At 40.1% G+C, this 24,414-nt stretch overlaps 1 protein-coding gene across 5 annotated transcripts in view; it reads right to left on the bottom strand.

The window, feature by feature from the left end:
- The window catches only part of BIRC6 (baculoviral IAP repeat containing 6), a 176,032-nt gene extending 153,227 nt beyond the window's left edge, over window positions 1-22,805 (bottom strand). For all 5 annotated transcript variants that reach the window (XM_014266655.3, XM_014266657.3, XM_074537313.1 and 2 more), the window contains exons 1-6: window positions 22,363-22,805; window positions 6,903-7,084; window positions 4,438-4,575; window positions 3,863-4,056; window positions 2,128-2,239; window positions 1,066-1,148 (exon numbers count right to left, since the gene is read on the bottom strand). In XM_014266655.3, the coding sequence (XP_014122130.2) occupies window positions 1,066-1,148; window positions 2,128-2,239; window positions 3,863-4,056; window positions 4,438-4,575; window positions 6,903-7,084; window positions 22,363-22,597 (944 nt within the window). In that variant the 5' untranslated portion in view covers window positions 22,598-22,805. The remainder of the gene's footprint in view (window positions 1-1,065; window positions 1,149-2,127; window positions 2,240-3,862; window positions 4,057-4,437; window positions 4,576-6,902; window positions 7,085-22,362) is intronic.
- Window positions 22,806-24,414: the final 1,609 nt, after the last annotated feature.

Genomic DNA, 24,414 nt, shown 5'->3' with positions numbered 1-24,414 from the left:
AACCAGTTTTTACTGTGAAAACTACACACAGTATATGCAAGTTAAGCCGTAGAAGTGAAGCTGAAACTGAACTGTTTGAACTCTTGCAGCCAACCATACAAGAGAGTTCTGAAGTTACTAACACAGCTTTTCCTGCTGATTCTCAGTAGCAGACTGTATTAAAGACTCAATGTGCATTCATAATCAATTGGATCAATCTACACAATGCTCTTAATATAATTAGTCCATTAAAAAAAATTGTTCTATAGGCAGTGGCCAATCATGTCCCCACGATAAAAAACCGAGTTTAAATTACCATACATTAAAACTCTAAAGTTACTCATAACTTTAGAAGCAATGTCCTGTTTTTAGTTCTATATCCACAATTAAAAAAGTCAAAACTGGAAACAGTCCTGAATGTCACATTAACCAAGAAGCATGGAAAAAAATGCATCTTGATATACAACTAAGGCAGAGACATGACAAGAGCAATTACACGGCTACAAAACGTCTTGAAAATTGTAAGTGAAAGGAGTAGACAAAAACTATGAAGATAATATTACAAGGAAAAGTTTCCACCAAGTCAGTAATCTGATGTGTTCAAGGAAAGATTACAAATTACCGACTAATCAAGAATAAAATTACATTACGAACTCTTTAATTAGTGTAAGGTCCTCCCTTTCAGTCACCATCCACAATTTTAGATGATTCAGGAAACTAGCAATGGATACTGCAATTTCAGATAAAAGGCAAATATGGACTAAACAGTCAGAGCAGTTTTTGAACCTGAAGAGAGACGTATTCTAGTCTCAATCAAATAGAAGATTCAGTTTAGATCCCCACAAACAAGTGCTGGCTGACAACTCTCAAGGAGCAATTTGAAATGAAACAGCAAAACAGAATTAAGATATAAAACCAACTACATTTTTTTTCTTTTAGTATTACACAGAAATTTGATATTGTACATCAAATCCTTTTATGACTTTTTCCATGGAATCATTTTGAGAAATGTTGATTTTTGTCCTTTGAAGATTTCTAACCTCTTCAGCACAAAATTAGGTGTACTTCACACATCATTAAACTTACCAAGGTTCATCTGTAGGCTCCCAGCACACCAAGCACACACTGCAGGTAAAGCACATGGCTCTGTCATCTCCTGATGAAGCAGGCTATGAAAATAGGAAGAAGCACTTGAAATTCATATAGCTATGTACTACAAAACACTTTTAACTAGGTGCTTAACTTCTTTCCCTCTAGTGACATACTAAAGCATCACACCAAACATATAAAAGGCCACAAATTATATACTACAAAGTGGCAGCATTTCACATTAAAAAAAGAATACACATTACTGTAGAAGAGATCAAGAACTAACATTCATGCAAGTCATTGGATGCAAACCACAGACAACAGAAATTGCTTTATTTTCTTTGGCAAAAGTTCACAAGGTTCAAAAAATTTAGAACTGCAGCAGAAAACATGCTTGGATAAACACGGGTTAAAAGATATTCCTACCAATCTCTTAGGACATAAAGTATTCTCTACCACTCCTCTGCAAAGAACAGTTGTTACTAGCTGAAGTAACATGAGGAAAAACAATCAAAATTTCCATTCTCTTAATATTTAGCATTTTCATGATCTCATTTCAAGATATGCTTGGGAATATGCAGATGCAATTCCAACATATGAATTCCCTGCATTTTTCCTTCTGTGCAAGTTTAAGAAATCACCCAAAAACTTCATCCACCTATCACGCTTTACAGCTGACAGAATGAAACAGACAATATTGCTGTCAAATGCTAGGTACTGCCCAGCAATTATTATCTAAATCCATATCATAAATATTTTTAAAATCAGGAATGATTTCAAGGAATGAAAAATGGAAATAAGCGAAAGTAGTGGAATAAAACATTGAGGTCGTATTTATCCACTGAGCCTAACAATTTAATGTGATCTAGGACCTCTGTTTGATACAACAAAGTCCTACCAGGAAAGTATGTTTAGAGAACTCCAGTGCCAAGCTTATTGCTTTTTTGCTTTACTTGTTATATAAAAAAAAGAAAAAAAGCCCTACTAGAAAACATCACCACTTTTTTCCCCTGCCCTCCCACCTGGGGAACAAATACTAGGAACAACTAAATCTCTTACCTGGTGATAGAACCCAGCTTGAGCCATAGGATCTGGCTGTGCCCACCGATAACCCACATGAGGCCATGAAGTGAATGTCTCCCGTCTGTTAGCTTCACTATACATCAAAGACCTAGAAAGGTGAAAAACTCTACATGACCCAAAATTGCCACTTAAAATTAAAAACCCAAACTATTTATAAGACTTTCAGTCCTTTAGTAACCATTAAAAATAGCACAGTTACCTACAACTTACACATAAAATTATAATTAACTATTACAGGAAAATTACAAACCTCCCTCACTTGGGTGCTTAAAGTACATCCCCAGTCAAAAACTACAACCACACAACAACCTATGGACCTTAAGAGCAGGATTAAGAAAATAAGCTTCCAGGTAGCCTATTTGATCTACCTGCAAAAAGCATCAGATGCCCAAATCTATTCTGCATCGAAGGCAGGTGGAGAAGCTAGCCCAACAGAAGTGCAAGAGATTTTTTTTTAAACATGACAACTACTGTAAAAATCTGGGGTTCTTAGTTAAACACTTACAAATTTACATATTTTAAAAATACTCTAAAGTGATATTTTAGGCTTAAATAAATACATAGTACAACCCTCCTTCCCAGTTATCACTCACTACGTCCTGTAATACTTGTAAATTTTAAACTACTATGTCCCAAAATATGAACCCCTCTGCAACTTAGGTAAGAGAGCAGAGAAGTTCTTCTCTTTCCCATCTTCACTCAATGCATGTCTCTCATTTGCAACAGCACATGAGAAATGAGTATCAGTTTTTCTTTTCCCTTGACAGAGTTTTGTTCTCCCAAGAACTGGGGCTGTTAGAGGGAAATGTGCCTTATTTCCTGTTTCTGCTTCTCAGTTTCAGGGGATTTTTGCTGTCTTGTAAGAGAATGGAAATATTAAACATTTCCTGCCAAGGAAGTAATCTATTCTAGCAACACTCATATAAGAGCTATCTTAACTTGACATTATACCAGCTCAAGAGACAGATCTTGGGACAGCTCTAATCAAAATACAATGTGGTGAGGTATAGGTAGACCTGAAGGCTTGGGGAAGGAAAGCTAAGAGATGAAATCAAATCCATTAAATTATTTAAGATGTAAGAAATTATAATACAAATGCAAAATAATATTTCTACAGACACTTTCAAGAAAGAATAATTTATAAACTTAGAAGATTTACCACTATTCTAACTAGTCTCAGCTTATGAAGGTTAAAATAATGCCTGTGCATACATTACCACTTAGATCAGAAAGCAATGAAGCAGCAATCTGAGAGAAAATGTTCTCTTACCCTGCACACGTTGCAGTTGACTAGAGAGTTCAGAAGTAGCATATATTTGGTCTGCAAAGGTAACTTCCTAAACTTCTAAACCATAAAACAGAAGCATGACTCTTTCTTGTATGAAGGAAAAGCAACTGACTTCAGGATATAAGGAAGTATATATTTAAGGCTTCAATTCTTACCTTTCTAAAAGTGTATGTTGGGATTAAGAGCAAAGTAAATTTGATTTGCATTAAAGCTGAAACCCAGACAGTCTTGTGGCGTCCATAAAGGCTTTCCTAAATTCAGTAATATGTATGGCACAGCACACATTAAACAGTCCATTAGCTGTATGTGTAAGAGCAACGAAGTACAGCATAGGACTAATTCTTTAAGTAAGTTAAAGTCACCTAGTTGCTTATCCTGATACAATAAGGGGTCAAATTCATCACTTATTTTGCATTAATATACCTGTCCACAGATCGGCCAGGTCCCACACCAAGCTCTGGTCGTGCGCTGGGTAAGAGGTAAGATAACCTATCCATCACAGAGGATGCTACAGGTAAGGCAGCAATATTTTGATTTATCTTCTTGAGTTCATTTACAATGGCACTGGCGACAGACTTCAAAACATGATGAGGAAGGTGGAACGTAACCGTTGCCCACTAAATAAGGAAAAGAGTGTCTATGTTTTAGAATTTGAAAATCTTAACAACAAACAGATCAGAAGAGTGTCAAAACCAAAACTCAACACGTGGTATCAAGAAATACATCAACAGACACACAAAAGCAACACGAACATAACACAAGGAAAGTAAGCTCAAATTTTAAGCTCAGTTGGGTTTATTAGTTGACTTTATCAGAAATAAACTAATCTTGTTTGCTTTCTTACCAATTGAAGCTTCACATATAAAACTAAGGAACAGATAATATATTCCATTGTCTTCAAACAAAATCCACCACACGAAGACAAGAATTTTGCATGTTTCAATGGTAGACACACAAATTAGACTTGGGAATCCATGTTAGACAGTAGAAATTCTTACCTTTGCAACTTTATGATTTGCTGCTGTTTCATGTGAGGTATTTTTTAAGCCATCCTTCAGTTGTGTGATGAACAAATCATATCCCTCTGTGCTAGAAACATCTACTTTTTCTATGCAAGCAGATAATAGCTGCTGAGCCTAAAATGCAGATGTGCAAGCAAAGTTAGCATCCACACTGTGTAACTACAACAGGAATTATGCCTGTTTCATTACTCTCGGAAGTGTCTTTTGCCAGATCCTATTTTATCATATATTATATCAGCATAATTCCCATTCCAGACCTGAGTACGATGTTCCAAATTTTACATCACAGGCCAACCCACAGATAAACTTCAGCAATGGTAACAGTAATCACTACAAATTCTCTCAAGGGCAATATTACCAAATGTTAAAAAAAGTCAGTCATAAAAGTTAAAACAAGATCTATTAAAGAAACATCTATTGCCCAATGCTTTCTCTTCAAAACGATTCATTTAGCTTTAATGACAAAAAGTGACAGCAAGAACAAAAGTCTTGCCATTTTCTGAGTAGCTTTGCACCTTCAAAAAGGTAGATAATAATGAGAACAACCACACTGCAATACAATTGGAGCTAAGTTACTTACAATGCTAATACAGCAAAGCTGAAAAATGAAGCAAAGAAAAACCCAGGCCAGTTTAAAAGTTAGTTCTTGAAACTCAGAAATAAGGCAGCTAGAAAAGAATGCTATAATCATCCATTTACAGACATTCTCTTCCAAGTCTCATCTGTTTCCAGCTTATCCCTCTGTCTGCTAACTTCATGTTGACAGGTAAGGTTTAAAGGAATGCCTATTGTGTAAGGCACAGAGTACTCTAAATCTGCTGTTAGGTGAGTTAACATCTGAAAAATATTACAGGAATTCTTTCAAATTACAAATACATCGAACTATTTCCCAAGGACAGTGGTCAGCCAGTCCTTTAAACAACCACAAACTGCTTGAAACAGCACGAACCAAAAGGCCCTTAGTTATGTCCTTGGGAAGTTCAGGGAAGAAAGACTGAAATAAGGCAAACCAACCCCTGAGCTAAGGTTGTATCAGAAGAATAACAGATAGACTGTGGAAGTTCCTCAATTTCAGTGTTCTACAGCCAATTCAAAACAGCACAGAGATTGCTTCATAACTTGTTAATGCTGACAATTAGAAATGCATAAAGGTGCACAGCACTGCCAGCAGATCAAACTACTTAAGTGCAAAAATTTGCAGAGAAGTTCTAGAGAAAAAAAACCAAAACACTAAATACCCTTCCTTGGATGAAAGTTCTTGACCTTTCTATGATGAAAGAGGTGGACAGATGTGTTTGTATGATATTTGCTTAGTATTTACCAAGTTTTTCCAAGGTCTGGGTTACCACCTCTTTAAAATTAAAAGAACTTGAGACTGATACTGTTTTGCCTCCTTCCTCACTGATCTGGTGATCAAACTCCCACAGCTACTCCTACTGAACTCCACATTTCTTTTTCTACAGGAAGGATCTTAACAGAGAAGTGCTGTAAAAAAGGTCTGTAAACTCTTTAGAACCAAATCATCTCTGTGCCAAAAACTAACACAAACTTATAGATTGTATTGAACCATGTGAGACTGCAAACCTGTCACAGCAGATCTTATGAAAGGTAATCCTGACCTCTGACACTTTCTTCACACTCAGCCACACATACCAAGATTCTTTAGTAACCCACAAAGGGTACAAAAGTGATGCCAATGGGCAGCAAGCATCAGGAACCTGGAAAGCTCTCTGCAGAGACCTCTAGGAAACATTTTATTGCTGTACTCCTACTCAAGTCACATAGTTAAAAACCTCAGATATAACATACATTCTTGATTCATAACACATAAATAATGTACATCAATGCTGAGGATAAACGAATGCAACAAAATCCAAAGTACTACACTCTAAGCAGAAATGTCTACATTAGTTTCTCTAAATGCCCAAACCACGAACTACTGTGCTACACCTGATCCAAACATAAAAGGGAAGCCAGGTTTGCACAGAAAAAAAGTCATTTATTAGGCCAGCTGACCTTGCTAGAAAACTTAAGATTCCAGCTGTAATTCTTCACATGGCAGAACACTGTGTTACCTGATTTCATCTTTCTTTTCCTGAAAGACTAGAACAACCAATCAGGGATACCTAACAGGCCAGACTGCCTCCTAGAAGTGCATATAGATTCCATACACAAGCAAGGACAAAGGTGGGGAAATGAGTCCTTATCTCTGGTCACTAAAAAGTTCTTTCTTCCGAAATAATGTGGTCTTGGGGCATGCTCTTATTTGTTTGAGATACAGAAAGCTGTGAAAGGCTGTGGCCCTATGACAGCTAATAACTAAGAAACTTTTCCATTACATGGTGTAAATATCACCCGAGAAACTCAGAGTCAAACGTCTGGTTTCAGTATTTCTGACAGAGTTATTTACATACCTCTTTTCATTCCCCCCCACATCTTACCTCTGTAACTGGCAATTCAAGCTGAACCACGTCATCTTGTTTTGAAACAGGCGTTTGCAGAGCTGTGTCTAACAGCAAGATGCCATTGAGATCTTTCCTACATCCTACTGCATAATCGTCCACAAAGATCACTTTATCCACAGCCGAAATATACTGACATTTCACCCGTCCACCTGGTTTAGCTAGAAAGGAAAGATAAAATGCAAGATCTCATTAGAAAAATGCTTTGATAGAAAAGACCTCTAATTTCTGTTTAGGAAAGAAATGTAAAACTTTGGCAAAATCTTTACTTCTTGAGATGATCAAAACATTTTAGCAACCACAATTCTCACCAAGCTTTTATGTTTCCCACATTAAAAAACAAACTACCAAAATCTATAGATCCCATCAATAACCATTTTATTCCTACAGTGGAAGCCATTAATTCAAATCCTCTTCCTACCAGGAGGCGTCAGCTAGAGTTTTCAATCTTAATGCAGATGCCTGGTGTTTAAACTTGATACTAGCTGGCAATCAATAATAAGAACAAAAATGCACAAACCAGAATGAACACTGAGACAAAATTGTTAAATTACCATTAAGGCTTACTAACAACACTTCATCAAGCAAAACACCACTTCTCAAAACTAAGTACAACATGTAACACGTACCAATGTGGTGTGTGTTCCTTGAAACACTACAACAGCTCATTTCTGCTCAGTGCTGACACGTGATGTTAGTAACAGCTCTGAGAAGTTTGGTGAAGGCACAGGAAGACTGCCACCACATAAATAAGGAAAGGCTGTGGCAATGGACATTAACCCCTAAAATGTTTAATGTTACTCATCACTATTACGTGCCTAAAGCTGGATAGACTGCAGAACTGAATGCAATCCATGGGAAATGCTTCCTGCATAGAAGGCAAACTGCTTTCTATCACAGAGTAAGCTGCCACTCCAGAAACAGATTGTGTCTATGTTACAAATACATGGACACATTCTCCAATGGCAGCTGAAAATGCTGCATCGTCAATAGAGATGTCTTCCTGTCATACAGAAATAGGAGTTTCATCAAATTTTGCATTAATCATGTCCTGTCCATGTTCTCCTCTTTCCTTAGACACTGGATACCATTTTTACTATAAATAATTAAAAAATCACCATTTTGGTTACTAGCATACAGTCAAACATCCAGATAAGGACAGCTACATGACTCTGTCATATTCACACTTTGATAAGAGTTAAATGGAAATTAAAACTTCTGGAAATCCAGGGCACATGAATCTGACCACATGACATTTGTGGTATCCTCTCTTTGAAAATGCAAGTAAAGAACAGTTGTCAGCTGCTCTTCTCACCAAGATTTCGGAAACAATGACTCACACTCCCAAAACAAAGGAGATAGGCCTTTGCCTGCAGTAAGTATACTGCAATTGTAACCATTGATACAGCGGTCAGAAACACTTGAAGAGTTCGGAATCACTTGATAGCTGTGAAGTCTTTGGTCCTTGCTCAGCAAAAAAGGGTTCTCTGAATGGTAAATCAACTAATTTCAAACTGTGTTTTTGCCAATACACTGGAGTTCCTCACACAAAACTTTCTACAACCAACACAGCTGCAGGCAAGGAAGTAAAACGTTCTACAGGAAAATAATCTTTGTCAAAAGTTCAAATACAAGTTTTAATATTTTTTAAAGTTTCAACAATGTACTGGAAACTATTATGCAATTAACTGAACAGTATCTGATGCACTAAACTAGAAACCTCAGTAGATTCTGATGATGTTTGCAGAATATCCAGAGTGATCCAAGGGATGGATCACTACCGGACACTTTCTTTAACACATCACTTCTCTCCTCCTTCCCCCTCCCAGAGAAAATGGGAAAAGCAGCTCATCCTTTCTGGCAGTGCCAACACCACGATCACTTTCTTTTGCACTTTCCTTATTTCCTGTCAAGCACAGGAGTGTGCTCATGCCCTGTGCCTAGGAGTTCCACAGTCTGTAGGAGCCCCAGACATTGTGGCTTTCTAGGCTAGACCATTGTTATTTTAGCAGTTCTGTAGTGATGTTAATGAAATCTCATGTCTAAAGCAGCAAACAGCTAATACCCTCTGAGTAAATGGTCCAAATCTTTAGAAGCCAATGAAGATAACTAATGAGGCAGATAACATAGTATTTATGCTCCATTGCAAAACAAAATAAGTTATAACTACAGAACAAAAAATATATTGTCTTCCAGCTGTGATTTTTTGTTGTGTGCTGGCTAATATTCTGGTTTGTTGTACTGACAGAAAGATTGGCCAAATTATCTCTAGAAAGTTATTTACAGTTGCTGGTTTTATTTTATTTATTTTATTGTATTTATTTTATTGAAGTACATAAAACCAAAATAGGCTCCCTTAGCCTAAGTCGATGGAACTTCAAGGAAATTGTTCAATCAATATTTAATATTTTTCCAAAACTCAGAGAAACACATTCTGTAACTTACACTAAATAGCCTCGGAGTTGCTGAGAAGCTTTTTTGCAAATAGGAGTTTATTTTAAAAGTTCACAAAACACATTTCGAGATAATTCTAATACTAGTCACATAGTGTAACATAGTCTACATATGGCTGACCATATTACTGTAATAACAGATTAAGAACCAGGAAACCAACAAATGTAGAAGTCACTGCTACAGAAGTAGTAACCTACAAGTTATGCCTAGAAAAGTTAAATCGTCCTAAAGCATTGTCAGAAGTGTTCTCTTTAACTCAGGATCAATATTTTACAATGTGCTAAAGGACTCTGCCGATACCCATTGAAAAACATACTGGCGCCCCTCTAACATCATGTCCTGCCTGTCCAGTCTAAGTTTACTGGCAATAGTGATCTGCACCTTCACAAACCACAGCTAAAAAGTTTCATGTAAAATCACTAGATTATTTAAGCTAGATCATCAAAACCCAACTGTTACGCTCATTTTAGCCCCCATTGCCTTAGCTGTAATTTATTTTCTAAGTTTCTAATGATTTTGCTGATTTTCAGTCTTGGCACAAGTGAATCATAGCTTCTCCCAATATCTCCAGCCTATCTGCCTAGAATTAAAAACAAAACAACTCCCAAAGAAGTCATTAAACCTTTTGTCAGTTCCTACAAGGAAACCTGGCAGGCTGCTAGCATGCCAGAAGTGCAAATCCAATAGCATATTACACTGTGATATGACATCTATCACCACATTAGAACTAGCAACCTAAAAACTTCAAATAAAACCAAACAAACATCAGATTGCAGAAATTAAGAACCTGAGAACAGAACATTTCACCTCCACCTTCTTTGTTTCAAACAACAGAGAACAGAGACCAGCAATTTCCTGTGATCGCAATCTGACCCATGGGAGCATTACAGAAAACCAACTGGTCTGGAGAACTCCTAACAGTCTAAGCAGCATCTGGCATGCCCCCTTTGCCTATGGGCATTAAGATGAACCAAACCAATTAGACAATTAGCCTTGCATTTCAAGAAGCAGAACAATGAAAAAGTTTGTCTCCATCTCTCTGCTAAAGACAGATTCAGCCTCAAAGCTACAGAGCTTAAGAGAAGTGGCCGTCACATGCATATGCTTGGCCACCATCATGAAGAGATAGAGATTAATGCTGGCAGTAACACTTTTATCTTTTGTGATATTGGAAAAAGTTAATTCACCTAGAAAACTGCTAGCCAGGAATAGTATTAAAACATATCAAACTGAGTAATTCTCTTGACAAGAAGCTCCACATACGGAGCAAAAAAAGCTTAAAAATAATTTCTAAATTGAAGGAAACTGACACTTACCTGCAGCTAGAAAGGGAGAGTGGTAAACACATGCATCATAGCACTGATTCCATAAGGCTAAGACCCAAGTCCAATCAAGTATCTAAATGTTCAGAGTTCACAGCTTTGATCTAAGAATGTCACTAGGTCTTTAAATAAAGAAGTAACATTTTTGGAGAAACAGAAATCCCATCAGCCCAGTAGAAGAGATACATTATGTGCAGCAATACCAGTTTCTGGCATTTAACTGCATCTGCCATTAATAACTGCCAATCTGGTTACTAATGGCATCTGCCATTTAAGTTAAAATATCCAAACAACATCTCAGTACCCATTTCAAAATACTCGCAAGCATGGAAAAAATAATGAATGAAGTTTCAGGAGATCAAAAGCCCTATCTATTCCATTGATCTTGTACCATAAGATTCAAGCATCAAGCTACTTAAAATGAATCCAAAACTCAAGAAAAGGCCAGGTTAGCAAACAGCAAAACTATTCTTTCCATCTGAGACAAAAACACTTCCTGCTAGAACCTCACTCAGCTACTTCTCACGCATTTTTCATGTATCTGGGATTAAGAAAACCTTAAGTATCACTTGTCCTCATTTGTTACAAAGCAAGTGCCTTTCTTACTGCTACCACTTCATGTAATCATAAGATCGACAAAAAGTTAGCAAGTATAACACCCAATTATATACTAGCTAAGCAACACATCTGCCAAGGCAAGCATACCAGAACATTTGCAATTTGAGGACAATAGAAATAAAATTTTTTAAAAAGGAAAATCCTGTCCTAAAGTTCAACTTGCTGTCTTAACTTGCCATATTTGCAGGAATCTATTTTGAACTAATATTACAGAAAATCACAACTTTGGATGAGCTGCAAAGAGTTCACACAAAAATGCATAAAGAGCAAACCTCTAAGTCTGGTCTAAAAATAAAAGTTGCCTCCAAATTATTTCACATCAGTGACTCCCAAATGAAACAAAGACATGGTGGTTATGAACAGCTGGGAACACCATAATGAGAAGATGTCTAATGGCTGGCCAAATCAGGCCATGACTGCTCATAATTATTGAATTTATCAGTTATAGATCCTCCCTCATTCCTCCTCTTCTCTTCCTCATGCCCATCCCCTGTGGATACTTTGGCACTGTAGTTTTCTCTGCCAGGTCCAGGCCCAACCCCTTGTTTGCACTGAACATCACCTCACCAAAGCAGTCTGCTGTCATCAGCACTCCATGAACCTCTCCCTTCCCCAAAACAGAAACATTCTCAAACTTTAGGAAAGGATAGAAAGGAAGCTATTAGAGGAACACAAGTTCAGGTTCTAGGTATATACAAACATTTTCTTTTAGATTTCACTATATGCACATACCTTCATCTGCCACATCAGCTGGAAGAGCTGTCCAAAATGATTTAATAAAGAAAAACACACTAGAGCTGAAGCAGGAAAGAAAATTTAAAATGTTCTCTAAACAGCAAGAATGCTGAAGGAGATGAATACCCAGATTCACATCACAAAGTGCCTACAAACTCGCTTATTTGCAAAACTGGATTTAATTAATAAAAAACAAGACGTGATCTAAAGTTTATCTTTTCCTTTAGCAACAAGCACAATGGAGCTGCTTCACTATCGGTTTCATTATATGATAGCTGGTTTTAATAATCCTTATTAACAGGAAGATGTGTTATCTGGGCCAAAGCACTGGAGACTGCCACATGAATATTAACTAGATGTGTCTGCTCAAGCAACTACTAAGAGAAGCTAACACTAACACTTAAAAGGTTTCAGAACATAAACAAAACCCCACTGAGATCAAGACAGCTCATATCTCGCTCGCTTTGCAGGCACAGAGTCCTCTCCCACTGTACAGACTCAAAATGAGAGTGAATCAGCAGGAGGAGGTTCCTGAGCTCCTTGTGCCCATGCTCTTTGTGTGGTTTCACATCTCCATGTATCTGATATCACTGGCATCACTTGCATGTATAGAACAAAACTACTCTCACAGCCTTACACTGTTACCCCAAGAAAAAATGAGGAATGATTTCACAAGGTATTCTAGAATCCTTCCTGTAAGCCCCAGTAAACCGAGAGAATGTAATCCTCTGCAGTTCTTCTGCAAACACCTCACTGAGGGCACATTCTTCCTCAAAATTTTTCTTAAAGTCAAAAACGATGAAAAAATTTCCGGAAAGTTTTCTTTCAAAGGGCGCAGACAGACAGATTACACAGCTTCCACCCACAACCAGACATGGGCAAGGAACACTTCACAGCTCAGTAACAGGAAGTTCCCGTTCTTCAAGCGCTAGGCCCATCGCAGCATTTCACAACAAAGAACCTTTGCCAGATCAAATTTTACTACCAATTCCTCTTTTGGTCCCTAAAGTGGCGTCTGAGTTCACCCATTATGTATCCTGCAGCCTCTGTGACAGGAGAAAACATCTCCACATACGGCACTTTTTGAATTCCCAAGACTGTTTGGCAGGAAATGATTTAGCCTCTCACCCTTCCAAGCTCCAATACTGTAAGAAGATTCCAGAAGATTCCATCACACTGGGAGAAGCAGCAAGTTCTCAAAAGCAGATGGGTGGGTTATAAGGCAAGTGAAAACCCAGCTATACTGTCATGTGCAAAGTCAGTAGTTAAGGATACAACACCTACCCAGTTATGAGTGGCACTCAACAAAGCCTGATAAATGGTTCACTGCCTTCACCAATGGCTTGGATGGTGGGACATGCTGCACCTTTATTTAGACTGGGGATGACACCAGTGGGAGATGACTGAGGGCAACTGATGCATTAAATGGCAGGGCTGCCTTTTACAAGGATGCCAGACAGAGGAAAAGTCTGACACAAAACTCGTGATGTTGAGTGAAGACAAATGCAAGGTCTTACACCCAAATGGGATATAACCCCATACATCAAGAGAAGCTGGGGACCAAGTGTCTGGATGGCAACCCAACAGAAAGAACCTGGGGATCCTGATGGACAGGCTGAACAAGAGGCAGCAGTGCATCCTTTCAGCAACAAACTGTTACCATAGAGAGGAGCACAGGAAAAGATCAGTCTCCTCCAAGCAGCAATAAGCCCACATCCAGAGTATCAGCTCCATCTTTGCTCCTCCATCTGAGGTATCAGCACACGTGACAGTCCCATGAAAGGGGTACTAAGAAGTTAGAGGGCTGGAGAATACAACATGTGGGGAAAGACTAAGATAACTGGGCTTGTTTAGTCTGCAGAAAAAGAGGTTTAGCAGAAAATTTAACAGCAGTCTTCCATTACTGCAGCAGTAGTTCAAAAGCTATTTAAGACTGCTGAGTTACTACCTTTCTCTTTTGGACATTACTTTCAAAAAACTGTACTGACCAGAGAAGCAGGCATAGTGGATCAGAGGAAAATGCTCATAACCCCATATTTTGCCCAAGACAGCAGTCTAAACCAAGTGGTTAGACTGTTAAAATTTAGACTGTTAGCAGTTAAAATTTAAGAAGGTAATCTACCCAATGGTTCTTTCCTGCAACACTCTCAGCCTGTGCCTGCTTGTGCTTAGGGACCTTCTGACCCAAAAGGGATTTTGATTATTACAATGACCTTAGACAGGCTTTTCCTCTACCACTTTGTCCAACACTGTTGTAATTCCACAAACAATCAGCATCCACAACGCCCTGTAGCCAGGAGCTCCATATTTTACTATTTCTCATAGTTACTTCTTTTGATGCCCTCATCTCCTGTACTTGAATAATCAACTCCCAATTTTCATTTTTCATGCTCTCACTCTCTCAACTTACCATTCCAAATCATCCTCATCATCTTTTTCAGACTGAACACTGTTTCACATATATAAACCATTTGTTTCACATATATAAACCATTCCACACCTTAATTTTCTACTTCTGTCACACTCTTTTTGAGATGGAAATACAGCACACATACAGCCATTGATAAAGGCTGTATACATATATACAATCAGATGAGTTCTTGACAACTTCTCTAGCATTTGCTTATACAGTAACAACTGAGCATTTAGCTGGCATTTCATAGTCCTAGCACAAGATCTTCTGGCATTATGAATTAGTTCAGACCCCAGTACACCAGGCTACAATGCCACTAAATTCTTATGAGTATTTCAAGTTTATTAAATTCATTCTCATATTCTCCTAGTAACTACTTCTACACAGGGAAGCTGAAGTAGAACAGACTAGATTCATACACATATAAGTTATATTTAAAAGTGAAACTATCCTTTACGATGCTTTTTCAAACTCTTCAGAGAAGTCAGCAAAATTAAAAGGCCTTGTACATTTAAACACTTATTTGCAACATAATATTTGAACATGGTGATCACATAAATGAAACCTGAGTTCTGCCACTAAAGAGGGACATTCAGAAAAGTCCCTAAGTCTGGCCTTGTCAGGTGCCTTCTGCAGGCATTGGCAAGCCAGGTCCTCCACAGGTTCAGAATAAGGACTTTTCCTTTCCCATTATGGCATGGGGAGTGAACCTGAGATTATTTGCTGAAAAATGCTGGTCTTGTGACTTACAAAAGTTACAGAAAACTGATCAGGAAAAATCCACTAGCAAAAAAAAGTTTAACAAGCAGTGTTACACATCATCATTTACATCACAACTTCAATCTAGGATCCTGCAGAAGACAGGTCAGCTAAACCTACCCCACAGTTTCTCCACATTAACCACGCTGCCTACTTATCCTCCAATTAAACACTGTATTTCCAGTCTTCAGTGCCAGCTTCACAGCTTCCTACTTCCCTAACCCTTTCCCCACTGTCATTCAGGCACTCCATCATAGTTCTCAGCGCCACATTTCACCCTCCCAGCTCTCCCTTCCAAGATGGAGTTTTTCATGAATCTTTGTATCCCATTGCCCAGCAAACAAGTTTGCCAAACTGTTCTCCTACAGCTGTCAAATGCAACAATGGGATCCTGAGTGCTTCATGCTCAGCCAAATGAAGGGAAGTGCAGAGGATCAAACAGCTTTCCCTCCCCAGACCGAAGAGGGGACTGAAGAACTGCTGACAGACTGTATGCTATGCAAGCCTTCATTAACCAGCACTTGTCATTGGATATGTTTTCATTAACACTACCAATTTTCAAGACAACTTAAGCAAATTCCCTCTTAAGCTACATAGTAAAAAGTTATCAGTACTCCCTGAATGGCCCTAGCAAATAGCTCAAGAAAATTTTATGTGTTTATAACAGTGTTTATACTGATATGACAAATAAGTTATTATTTTCATAATTTAACACTTCTAAATTTTTGTTATGCACAATGTTTATTGACTATCATTCTTATCTGTGGAGTGCTCTTTCCCCAACAGGCACAGGAATCTTCAAAATAAATGTTCTGCAGTGTTTCTGTCTATCTTTTCACTAGCAGTGTACACTGGGTCCTTAACAAATCCTGATACTCTTCCCAAAGACAAGGCAGCAAAGCACTTGCAAGTGTTAGTATTCATCTGTATTTCACAAGTAAAAAACTCAGGTCAATAGCTGTTCTTTCTTGAAACTTCTACTCAGTGAGAAGCACTCATCTGGTGACTGCAAGCAGTCGGTGTAATTAAGAAAGCATTAACTATTTAAAGGACAGCTTTCTAACAGCAGAAAGCAATACTGTGGCATCACTTAAGAACCATCAGGAAAATTAACTAACCCATGTGTAAATCTTTTATTTACAAATTTTTTAAAAATTGTGAAAAGTTACCGATCCCACTGGAACAGACAACATGCAAACAGCTATCTCACAACATGACCTGGGACAGTCTGATACACTCAAATTTGCTTATGACTCCACATGATTGCAAGCCTCATCTCCATCTTCAAGGCAGCCTAAGAAGCATTTCTGAAATACATCATAGTGCTCAGGGAAAATTAAACAATGCTAGTAAAAGCAAGGATAGACAGCTTTGTTTTGGGATTTGAAAGTAACTTGGAAAGAAAACCTGAAACCAAAAAATCAGACCTAATCAGGTGAATCTTCATCTAGGACAGATTTTTCTTACACTCCATCTTATAAAATTTAAGACGTTCTATTTCACTTAAGTTATGGATATCAGTGCAACAGCAACCATAAAAACATAGTTATAAACAATGTAACTAAAGACTCAGAAAGTGATGCTACTGGGCCAGCTAACACTGTGGTGGGCTGCCAGGAAGGACCAACTACAGGACAAGAGTGTGCTAGATCCAAACCACTGATCAGCAGTATGTTCAGAATAGTAAAAGATCAGGCCTTGAAAGATGACTAGGCTGGGCAATGAGTAAAAGCCTTCTCCACGTTTTCATTACTAAAGTCCAACAGAGATACACCTGCTTTTTTCCATAATGCTCTGGATTTGAACTATCAGTTATCTGTCAGGATATATTTTTGCCAAGTTTCTTCTACATCTTACACAACACAGTACACAACATCACTGGGAGCTGAGCTGAAGCATATTATACAGGCATATTAAAAGCTGTCTTGACCAAAGCTGGACAATAATCAGCACTGAAGTAAAAGTCAGTTTTTTCCCTGAGAAACCTTCATATCAACGAGAAATGCCTTAACTACCTGTGTGACAATTAGGGCAGGCAGTCAAAGTTCAAATCCCTGACACAAATCTCAGCACAGTGTTTCCTCCTCAAGTCACTAAGAAGCATTTCAGGATTTGTCTTCCTGCAGAAAACCTTTTTCAGAGTCCATATGCAGAGATCTAGGAAATTTCTGATTATCTGACATGAAAGCATTTTGCAACCTTTAATAATACTGCATTGCTGTTGCAGTGACAGCCATGAATCCATCAGTCCAGATATGAATGATCTGTCAATAAAATGAAAAAATGTTGTGTGATCATGCCTGGCAACATAACACATGCCTGCATTGCTGCCTGTTAGAACTTCTGAATCCCTGCATGAAACATGGACATGCAAGCATCCCTTTAAAGCTACGTGAAAAGAAAAGATCTCTAATTTTACTCTCTTCTGGCTTCTGCAGAAGATAATCCAGATGTGCTTCACCAGAGCCTGGAAATATCAATTAACAGCATTTTGACAATTTGGCAAGATGCTAGGTAAGTAAGAATATCTAGATAAGGGATATCTGACACACTGATTAAGCTTGCAAACAAATGAAACTCACAGTAGTCTAGAGCCTCTGCCAGTATAAAACACTGAACTCAAATCTAACAGTTCTCCTATCCTGTTTTCTCAAATGCTTAAGGCACCTCATGAATGATCTTAAGATCACATAAATAAATGAAATTATCTCTTTAAAAAGCATTTCACCCAGATTAGCAGTCACTCAAGTATGTTCAAATGCAAGGTGGGCTGTAGCACATCACTAGATTTGACAACATTCCCTATATGATGAGAAATTTTCTGTTAAGACCAAGGGACTTATTATTATTATTATCATTATCTTTGTTTCATAATGGAACAAAAGAATACAAGAAACAAAAAGATGAAAGAAACTAGCCCAAATTTTGAGGAATGAAGGAGAACTTGAGCAGTACTACCAGTGAGCTTCAAACAGCTGAAACTGTTGATGGTGTCTTCAAATAGATCAAGTGTAGAATTGGATGACAGAGTATCCCAATAGTTTCTCCCTAAATATTATTGTAAGTGTAAATTCCCTCTATGACTTCCACGTAGCAAAAGAGAGTATTTTCCTCTTGTTTTGCCTTCTGCATCACATGGAAAAGAAAGAAACATATCTGGATATCCCTTAAGAGATTTCCAAGGCACCATAATTTAGACAGCTGAAGAAAACAAGACTTCCCAAAAGGGAATGCTGACAGGAGTTGAACTTGCTGGCACAGGTAAGCCTCCTGGGCTGAGATCTATTTACTTCTAAATTCTTCTGATGGAGGAAAAGCCCTTGAGGCCTCTGATGATAAGGCAGAAGCTCTGTTTCCCCTACAGAAACTGGTGTATGTGTACCATGAACAGATCCTTCCCTGTACAGATTCAGAAGCCTATGTTTTGATTCCTGTTAGGGTCTCTAGAGTAATTTAGAAGGCCTTAGCTACAAAACACTGTGCATTTTAGCAAACAAGGTACTGCTACATCAAATTAATCCAGAAATACCTACTGGAACATTCAAGATGGTCACTGTCCATCTGATGGTACTTTTAGTTTCTTATTTTAAAGAATAAGAAACTAAAGCTTCTCTGGGAGTTACAGCACTCTTCCAGTTCAGGCAGTTTTCTTGGTTTATTTGTAAACAGAAGGGACTGATAAATTGAACACCTCTATGAACACTAAGAGAGTCACTCAAGACTAATCTGGAAGTTTGTTTAGATTCTTCAGAGGTTTTGTCTCGCTGTTTTGGTTTGCTTCTTCTGTGGCCAAGGAAAAGGCTCATCTCTAGCACTGTATTTGAAGTTTCTTCATTTATGCTTTTTTGGCTACCAGTGTTCAACTTGAAACTGAAACCACAGAAATATTTAAATGTCTAAGAGGGAAAACAAAGCACTTGATAGACTTGCGTGACAGATTCAAAACCAGTCCTGACTAACCACTACAAGCGAATAAACAGAAACGCAGAACATCATAAATCACAAGAATTGTCCTTGCACTTCCAGTCTGGTTCTCTGAAATGCACAGTGTGCATGCAACAGTCTTGACAGAAAAAAAAGGGCAATCTTATGACCCGGTAAGACAGAGCTTAACGTTAGTGGTGCCTCATTTTCCCCCTACTTTTATGCACTGCCACGCTCTGGGCTGTTGCAAATGATCACCTGGTCCTTTGAACAGGCCTACAGGGCTCATGCTGGAAACAGATTAAAGATGATAACACACTTTCAAGAGACAGAGCTGCTGAAGATTCAGCATGGTCTAACAATCCAAACTGAATTCCTACAGACTGGGCTCAGAAGAACAGTCCCTGGATCACCACATACATCAGATCAATGAAGTTCACACGAGCAACCAAAGCACACAGGCCACATCCTAATGTCTGGACTCCATCTAGAACTGGACTGTCTTCTGGCTGTGAATCTTTTGCCTTGCTCTTTTACACACCAAAGAGCAATCTGCATTTCTGTTCCAAGGCAGCTTCCACTGCTCTACCACATTCAGCATTCCACAGGTTCAATCTTTTCACAGAGAATGAGCTCAAAGCTTAATATATATTTCCGCAGTGAACTGTGACTGCAAATACAAAACACACTGAGGCTTGCTGGTGTTTCCTTTCCTCCCCTATCCTGCCTTGACAGGAGAATCTTTTCCTTGCTCTGCTTTCTAGAAAGAGGCCTGCTACATTTTGTTTTTCTTTGAGTAACAAGCAACAGCATTTCTGTCCAACATAAATCTTTTGGCAAGGCAGAAGACCTGCAGCCTCAATTACCAAGGAGGACAAGCAGTCTCCCAGGAGAAGCAGTTTTAATTCCTAGAGACTCTATTTTTAGTTATAGTACCAGAAGTCCCTGAAGCAACAATATCCTCTGACCTGTCATTTATGGCAGGGGAGGGAGCATGGACAGAGTTGGTCTACAGGTCTGAGTGTCTGGCTACTACTATCCTACATTAAAAGAGCTCACACTGTACAGTGCAGGCAGACATCAGAGAGCAGCTAAATTCCCTTCTCCTCCTCTTCCCAAAGACGCACGAGAGAGAGAAAAAGAGTGAACAGGATTGCTGATAGCCACCACAGACACCAACTGCTGAGATGCACCAGATTTCTGACCAGCATGCCGGTCTGAATCCATAAGAAAATTCATCTAAAAGTTCTTCAAACTAAAGGTTATCATTTTTTTTCCCAGTAATAAAATCATCAGCTCTTCTGCATAGATAAAATTTGGGTAGATTGCAAGCAATTCTGTTGTTTGATGTGAGGAGGAGTAGAACCCATCTTTTACAGCCATGCTGTCACAGAGAAGACTGACACTAAAGGAAGTATACATGATTGAATGTACGTAACAGAAGCAAAGCAATATGTTATTTTCAAATAGTTACTATTTTGGGGAGAATTTCCATTAGCATTTTGAATACTGAGTCAAATCCTTTGCAAGGATTCTATCACAGCAAATTGTAGAATCACTTTGATTTACAGATCACTTCTTTTTCTGTATCTGAGAATTAAACATCTCCTACACAGACAGCCAATTACAAATTAAGTCCTCTATTTATGCCCTCTTCATCCACAACTTAAAAGCAATTTTAAAATTCCTGCAATAGCTTCAAGAAAAGAAGCAAAGTTATTAATAAAAAAAGCAGTTTAGGAGACAGCATGGTAGAAAGGAATTATAGAAGCAGAGTGATCTAAATCTGAACAATGCAGGAAACACCATACAAGAGCCTCATTCTCCATGCAAGCAACTGACAACAAAAGCAGCTGGCACCTTCTTAATAATTCCACAAAACTTTTTTTTTCAAGTGCCCCAAACGCTTTAACCTTTACATACAATGTACCAACTTTGAGCTACGAAAGGAAATAAGCAATTTTTGTCCTGTTCTCTTCAGTTTGTCATTTGCAATACAGTTACTGGTTTTCAAGGTGAAAGTGTACATATTGCCTAGGCTATGGCAGTCCCATGTGGTTCTTGGCATTACTGTGCCACGTTCTGGCACCAAACAACCTTTCACCACCACCACGCAGCAAAGCAACATCTCATTAGCAGCACACAGCTGTAAGGAGGCACCTTACAGCTCAGTACCCTGACCATGGAGGCACACAACTGGTGAGAAGCCTATCTTTCTATTCCAAGGGCTGGTCTCACAAGGAGACAAACAGCCCTACCCACCACCCACCGCCAATATTCTGACAAGTGCCACAGTTTAAAAGCCATTCATGAACAAGGAACAAAAGCTGGTAATGGCATTTAGGTCTTTTCTACAGAGCTAGTTTATTAACAGTGCAGAAACACTAACGGTCAACAAATAAAGTTGCTTCATAGTTACGGAGATGCTAAGCCTCTACAAAGCCAGCACACAGTCATGCCTCCTGAACATAATAGCAGGGATATGGTTACTACCAGCAGAGACAGTCAAGAGAGTCAACAGCCTGAAGAACTATTCAAACACATACAAAAACGTATCACCAAACAACTTCAAGAAGGATTCTGAGCCTGAATAGGACAAATGGCACTTTTAAGCAGTAAGCCTTCTTTAAAAAGCAGAATAAGGCTCAATAAATAAATTATTTCAGTACCACGTATCAATAAGAATTAGAACTATGCCTGTCCTGCCTAACATGCTGCTTCTAATCTTTGGAAGGTTCAACGTTACAATGATCCACAACAACACCTGCAAAAGCAAAATTAAAAAATACAACCCTATACATCGCAGCCTTCCATCCCTATTTAATCTTTCAGTAACCATGCCAATATGTCTTATAGAAATAAAAGGCCTCGGCATTTTACATGAGCATCTCTGCCCCAAAGAGCAGGAACACAGAACCAAAGGCTCTGGTTGGAAAAAACCACTGAGATCCACCGGGTCCAGCCTGTGAGCAAACACCATCACATCAACGAGCCCTGAGGCACTGAGTGCCGCGTCCAGGCTCTCCTTAAACATCCCCAGGGACGGCGGCTCCACCACCTCCCTGGGCACGGAGGCCCTTGAGGCCACAAAAAGAAAAAGGGGTGACAATAGGCCGGGGGGATCCTCCGGCACGCAGGGCCCGAGCCGAGCCCGGCCGCTCGCTCCCGAGGCTGCCCCGACACCTGTTCGGCCCCGCTCCCGCTCCCCGCTCACCGCCGAGCGCCGACGCCTGCAGCGTGGCCCCCGAGGTGCCGTCGATGACTTTGATGGCGCCGCGCGCGGTCACGGCCAGGATGGCGTTGAGCGCCGGGTGGTAGCACAGGCTGCAGAGCCCGTCGGCGTCGCAGCGCAGGCAGCCGTCCCGCAGCAGCAGCCACTCGCAGGAGCCCGGACCGGGACCGGGCCCCGCCGCCGCCGCCGCCGAGGAGCAGGAGGCCGCCGCAGCCATCTTCGCGGCCGCCGCCGCCGCCGCCCTCAGGACAAGAGGCCCGCGGAGAGCCGCTCACTGACAGTCCCTGGAGCCGCCGCCGCCAGTCACCATCCGGGTCCGGGGAGAGGGGGAAAGGGAGAGCGCCCGCGTGAGCGGGAAGTGACACAGCCGCGCCGGATGCGGAACCGAGCGGCCGCGGCCCGCCGGGGGGCGGGGGCGAGGGGCCGCTCCGCGAGGGGCGGGGCAGAGGCGGGGCTGCGCATGCGCGCCACCTCCGCCCACGCCGCGCTGGCTCCGCTCCCGCGGTGCTCCCGCCCCGAGGCAATCCCGGCCCGGGGCGATCCCGGCCTGAGGCGGCCATATCCCCCCTCGCCGGCCATCCCCCACCTCGCCGGCCATGCCCACCATCGCTGGCCGTCCCGGCCCTCGCCGGCCATCTCGACCCGGGGCGGTGATCCCGGCCCGCGGCGGCCATCCCCGCCCTCGCCGCTGCCGTGTCATTACTGCTTCGGACAAAACTTGGGTTGTGTATGGGCGAGCGCGTTCGCCGCCCCCGCCTCAGGGAAAGCGGAGCGGGGCTTTGTGTTTCATAGCCCGGCTCCCACACCGGTTGTGTTTTTGATCCCGAGCGTACCAGAGAGCCCCGGTGTCCGTGGCCGCAGCGCCGGTACGGAGGGACAAAGCCACAATGCCACAATGCCCCTGCCCGTCGGAAGGCACGCTGCCCTTGGAAAGGCTGGCCCTGGGCCCGGGCCCAGACCAGGAGCCATTGCACCCACGAGAGCATTCTGCTCTGGAGCAGTGCTTCAAAAATGACTTGAATTTAATGAAGTATTTTGTATTTTGTGGAGGTTTTCCCTTTTCACCGACTAAACACCAATTCCGTTTGTAGAGCTCAGCCTACCTGTACAACGTTACTTTATCTGCCACAGGCTTTATCTGATCTAAGTGACATGTTACACAAAGCTTTTAAGCTACTGATGGTCTTAAAGCTAATTTTCAAATACAAAGTTTTCTATAGAATATTTTTATTAAAAGCACACCCATTAGCACAGGCTGCTCTAGCAGGTATTTTTGTAAAGAAATACAGTGTGTGAAGAAAAAATAAGGAAACCAAACCAAATGCACATGGGTATGTGTGCCACCAAGGCTAATCAAAATTGTCCTGAGAACAAAATGAGCAGCTGCATGAGAGCAAAACATTAAACACCAATAAGGGTAATGATAAAATTACAGCAGATCTCAATCTGTATGTTGTTTCAACAATTGATTCCATCAACTTTTCTAAGTATAATTTTTCTGATAAACAGCCGACTATGTCTGATGGGTAGAAGAGGAAACAAGATGTACGTCTAGCTGCTCTCCAGAGATCATTCAAAATGCATTTCTCACCAAGGTGTGATATCCATGCCACCACCACAAAATGAGGCGCTGCATCTTAGAAAGGCAATTTTTTGCTAGATGGATGTACTCTAAATTTCCAGTTTTGACCGACTGAAGTAGTATGTTGATTATCACAAAAACTTATTTATAGCCTTAAAGCTATTGGTATATAGCATCAATATATTGGTGGCATGCACAGGAACATGGATGTGTCCTAATTCATCAATATGAATTATTCAGTATTAAGTCAGTAAATATAAATGAGCTTCATAGATTCTGTAAACAAGTTTAATTCAAAATTTTTATAAAATACATCTTGTATTTACACACATACCTCATCTAAAAATATGAGTTTGTTGAATGCAGTTATTACAAACTATCAGAATAATTTGAGAGCTGTTTGTATGCTTCTTGCACAATATATGCAAAAAGTGACCCTAAAAATACTAAGT

The sequence above is a fragment of the Zonotrichia albicollis genome, chromosome 3 (assembly GCF_047830755.1).
Source record: "Zonotrichia albicollis isolate bZonAlb1 chromosome 3, bZonAlb1.hap1, whole genome shotgun sequence".
Classification (NCBI taxonomy): domain Eukaryota; kingdom Metazoa; phylum Chordata; class Aves; order Passeriformes; family Passerellidae; genus Zonotrichia; species Zonotrichia albicollis.
This window is presented reverse-complemented; position numbering and strand designations above follow the sequence as displayed.